This window comes from Thalassophryne amazonica, unplaced genomic scaffold, assembly GCF_902500255.1.
Source record: "Thalassophryne amazonica unplaced genomic scaffold, fThaAma1.1, whole genome shotgun sequence".
In the NCBI taxonomy this organism is placed as follows: Eukaryota; Metazoa; Chordata; class Actinopteri; order Batrachoidiformes; family Batrachoididae; genus Thalassophryne; species Thalassophryne amazonica.
The window spans coordinates 655,002-660,000 of NW_022986241.1; the positions used below are offsets into that span (position 1 = coordinate 655,002).

Below are 4,999 nucleotides of genomic sequence, written 5' to 3' on the forward strand. Positions count from 1 at the left end.
ATTTTTATTGCGAATAAATGTCTGAACGATTTGGAGCTTTGCTGCATCAATTTTTCCCAGAAACTGTAAGAGACCTCCAGGTGGACACCGTTCGGAAAATTCAGATGGCTTTCAGGGACAATTTTATGGGGATTATGCGCCACCATGCCGCGGGACAAAACCACCTCCGTGTTGGTCTCTCAGGACGGCTTTCAGTCGTGTGACTATCTGAGAAACTGTGCAATTTGTACATTTTCCTGTGAGGCTTCATGCTTTGCGCCATGCGGCTCTGCCGCGACGAGAGGGTGGACCACTGCTCACACAAAGCCTGCTCACAGGCTAATGATGCAACCGACAGGCGTGAAAAAACTCATGCATGCGCACAAAGATTCAAGCTTGGCTGATGCAATCACACGTGATTCAAATCCATATGGTTTTTGAAAAAAATAAAAAGGTCCGATACTTTACTAACAGACCTCGTATTCCTCTTAATTGCATCCTAGTGTGTCTGCTGTTGAGCCCTCACAGCAGCACAGGGCTTTAGAAATTAATTACACATCCTTTACCCTCACCTTTTAGCAACACCTTTGAGAGGGTGTGTGTGTTCAGAAACTGGACACTCAAGAACTGTGTATGAGGGTGTGTGCGTCAGTAGCAAAAGCAAGACAGCATACCCAATAAGACTACCAGAATGCTTTGTTGAGCCTCAAAAGAAGCTGATTCTCAAAGTTCTTGTGATCAGTACGTGCCCTTTTTGGACGGAAGATCAGTCCCGCTACACTAAAGAGTCTCTCACATGCAGCTGAGGCTGGGAGTGCAGTGTTAAGCCTCAAGGAAAGGTTGCAAATAGCTGGAGTGCTTCCATTGTATCACCTGGGGAGCCAAGGTAAGTCTCCAGCTGTTTGGCATTTTCTTGGGAACTGGGCTGTTTGATTGAAGAAAAGAAGTTCCTCTGAAGAAGAAGGAGGCGGCAAGCTCTCAGCTTGATTGTCTTCAGCTTGGTCCTTCAAGTGACTTTTGATGTAGTCAAGGCCTAATGAATATGTGGAAAAGACAAAAAACACTGAAATTACAACAGTGAAAAATTGTATAATGATTAACTGTATATGGGTTACAAACAAATACACCAGCACATGCTTGTGTTAGAACTGAAACAGTTGGCACCCTCCTTGACTGGTTTCGTAGGTGATGTCTTGAGAATCCTCATCATTCTGGCAGTGGCTGCCACACTGACAGAGATCTGTACAGGCTAAGTTCTTTGTTCTGCAGGAGCACCTAGCAGAGGAACAGTCTGATTTGCACTGACATCTCACATCTCGACAATGGCTTTCGGAGCTGGAAGGACCTCTGTGTTGGTAGGTTTTAGATGACCATCTGAGTCTTTGAAGTACCCATTTTCCAGGGGATCCAACTGTGGATCCTGCTGAGCGATGGCTGCCTGTCCCCACACCCGTGTTTGGATATGGACTCTCAAGATGTGCTGTTTCAGAGCTCCGATTGTTGGAGGGAGCTTGTCACCTTCTGCCATGTGCTTGCAGAAGAGATGCCAACGTAGGTCAGGGATTGTCTTGATTCTGATGCCCTTGGGTGTGTAGGCTACACATACAAAGGTAGCCAGTGTTGAAAGCATTCCCTCTGTCACTCATCCAGAAGCATCTGCAGAGCATTGATGACATCCTCATCAGCTTCGAGGTACACCTGGAACCATGTTGCCTTGCCTATGCGAGAGAACCTCCCAGTGTTGTCAGCCCCTGTGAAAGCATGGAAGGCAGGCAAAGCCTTTGCTCTTTCTGGACCTAGAGCTCTCCACAGTGGTTCAATTTGCACAACACCAGATGCCATAGAAATGGAAGTGTTCTTCAGCAGGACATCATAGTTTGCTGTGACCAGCACCAGGACATCTGTGTCTGGTGAGAAGAACACCAACTGTGCATCAGGTGGGTTTCGCTGTGATGCCAGCACTGCCTGGTGGATCAGCAGTGTGTCTGCTTCTTCATGGTTGTTGTCTTCAAAGAGCAGGCTTTTGTTGCTCCTAGTGTGCCCAGAAGCAGATGTGATGATCAGCTTGGTGGATCCCATGTTGTACTCTAGGATTTTGGCAGCAAGGAAGCTGGTCAAGTCAGCCTTTGTACTCTAGGATTTTGGCAGCAAGGAAGCTGGTCAAGTCAGCCTTTGTTTTCTCATGAGAGAGGAACCTGCTCATCGGGATGTGCTTGATGTTGGTGTCATCTCTGACTTGGTACTGGACAGGAGCTTTGCCTTGTCTTTGTTTGTCTCTGGTAGCACTCTTCAGAGAGTCTTCTAGGTAGGTGTCAAACACGAGAATGATTTCATCATAATCTCGTGTTAGAGACATCAGGCGGTCATTGAAATAGCCACTCAGATCCTTGACTGTCACTACAGTCACTGGTTTCTTGGTCAGCTTCTGCACAAGTACCATCCCATCCACAAGTGCAATCTTCCGGCTTGGGGGATCAGTAGATGTGGAGTCTGTGATTCCCATGTCCATTGCATCTTTGCTGGTGGCATTCTGAGCTTGAGACTGCTGAGAGTCTTTCTCAGGCATGTCTGTTCTTGCCAGCTTATCCAGGAGATGGATTAACTTCGACTTGTCATGGCATGACAGGACTGTTCCATCAGGAGCAAAGAGTGCCCTTGGTGTTAGAGTGAATTCATAGTTCCCAATGGCCTCTTTCTGTTTGATGTTTCTGCTTGACCTGGCAAGTACCATCAGCCTCCCATACAGGTCCTTGGTCTCCTTTAGATCTACAGTCTTGTCTCGGAGTTTAACTGTTGTATTCTTGTTCCCAGACAGGAACATCTTGTTGTTCTCCTTCTTCACTGGGGCCCAGACACTGACATCTCCATTGATCCTCTCTGCCACATAGTCTTCATACAGCTTCTGCACAGTGACATCAGCATTCAAGATCTGCGGTACATACTCATCTGGAATGTAGGCATGGGTGATGATGTTGTACATCTTGCCACCATCAGCTGTAAAGGGGTTTCCATGACTGACTATGGCTGCCTTGATTTTGTCTACTTGTAAATACTATAAATCACCAGTTCAAATAAATTAGTGTGGTAACAAAATGTCTGAGAACATCAAAACTACCACCATTAGATTCAGTGACCCTGAAAATGTAGGTTTAGCAATTAAATTCAATGTTCTAGCTTATTCAGAAGCTGAGAAATCACAAAATTTAGGTTTTTTTGGACGCCATTTTGAAAAATCCAAGATGGCCACCATGCAGACACCTGTGCAAATGGGAAAAATTGGTTTTCTGATTGCTTATACAGTATACTTTTCAAAAATATATAGTTTTCCAACTCTCCAAAAAAAATCAAGCGAAAGTTAAAATCCAAACATAATGAACCTGACTATACAGTATTTCCCTGAATGCTACCACAGATGACATCTGATGACCTATAACGTGTCCTTTTATCCTTTCATCGCTGCTAAAGGATACTTGTTGTAAAGGGTGCCATGTTGAATGAGGAAAATGATTGTATTTCAGCTGGGTTGGATAATAAAAAAAAAAGCCTGATTTGGTTATTCAAAAAACTTCAAAATTATGTTCAAAAATAAATAAATAATCCTGAAGGGTGCCAACAGTTTCAGCCATGAATGTACTTCGTAGCAAAAAAAAAACCCCACCTGTATTATAGTAAAAAAAGCAGCACTTACCGAGTCTCAGGGTGTAGTCGTAACTTGTCCAGCTGGTCTTGAATTTGGGCACGAGAATTGCAGCAGCGATCAGCTCTGGTTCTGTGAGGACGTGTTCGAAATGCTTCTCAAGGCCTTTTAGTAGAGCATCAATTAAAGGCCTACAGAACTTGGTGGAAAGGCGGAGGTTTTGGAGCTTATTCTTGAGTATTGTGATCATTGGCACCAACCAGCCCATCTGCACATTCGTATCGCCCTGCAGGACATCCAGGGCCTTCGCCACCGGGGCCATGGTCTTCATGTATTCGGCCAGGAATGCAAGCTCAACAGGTGTGAACCTATTGAATCAACAAAGAAAGAACAGAAAACAACACCTTCAATTAAATAACTAACAAATACTGCAAATCACCTGCACAAGGGGTTAGTAAAAATATACTGTAAATAGAGGAAATGCATTAATATGTATTTTATCTTTTCAGTTAATATTGATTGAAATAATACAAAAAATAAAAAGTGTCTGGTACATACATGGCTATCTTCAGTGCGCTGCATACAGCTGTGATAGCCCCTTCTCCCTGCTCCCTTGTAATTCTGATGATCCTCTCCACCGCCAAGAACAAGGAATTCCATCTTGTTGCATTTGGCCTCAATAACTGCAGTTTGCAGTTCTTTTCGATGACCTCTGCTGCTGTGGTAGATCTTGCGCTTTTGTTCAAAAGTCCCCAACACTTCGAAAAAGCTGAGCATGAAACCCGCTTGTAGGTGCTGTTGACATTGGCCTCCTCAACATCAACAGTTGACACCAAATTAAGAGGGTGGCAAGCACAGCGATGGTGTCTGGGTAGTTGGTATTCCAGGCAGTCATCCTCGTCAAGTATCGCTCCAGCCTCGACGAACTCCATGCCCTCACTCTCCTGTTCTTCATCATTCCCATCACCATTGTCAGCTTCAGCACTCTTGACACTAGGACCTGGGTTGTTGTTTTCATCAGTTTGCCCATATAGCTTAAAAGCTTTTATGAAGTTGGACCCATTGTCAGTCGTGGTGCGTGTGATTTTGTCTTGGATGTTGAATTCACAGTGAACTTCGTTCAATGCACTGGCAAGGGCAGAGAAGGTGTGTGGCCCATTCAGCTGTTTACAGGCTAGGGCAGCGCACCGTCTGGTCATACTCTGAGGGTCTAACCAATGCGCTGTTACGCCAAGAAATCCACGCCTGTATGCTGTCCAGCAATCCGTTGTAGTGCCAATGAAGTCAGTTTCACTCATTGCTGCTTTCAGATTGTTTCTCATTTCAAGAGAGGCTTTCTGAATTTTGTTGACTACAGTGTTGCGGGACATGACATTTACATTG

At 44.8% G+C, this 4,999-nt stretch overlaps 1 protein-coding gene across 1 annotated transcript in view; it reads right to left on the minus strand.

Annotated features, from left to right (window-relative positions):
• Positions 1–396: 396 nt before the first annotated feature.
• Positions 397–4,999, minus strand: part of LOC117505752 — a 4,995-nt gene continuing 392 nt past the window's right edge. Inside the window, exons 1-3 of the mRNA XM_034165297.1 lie at positions 4,175–4,999; positions 3,668–3,984; positions 397–1,012 (exon numbers count right to left, since the gene is read on the minus strand). The exon at positions 4,175–4,999 is cut by the window's right edge and continues 392 nt beyond it. Coding sequence (XP_034021188.1) covers positions 849–1,012; positions 3,668–3,984; positions 4,175–4,999 — 1,306 coding nt within the window. The 3' untranslated portion in view covers positions 397–848. The remainder of the gene's footprint in view (positions 1,013–3,667; positions 3,985–4,174) is intronic.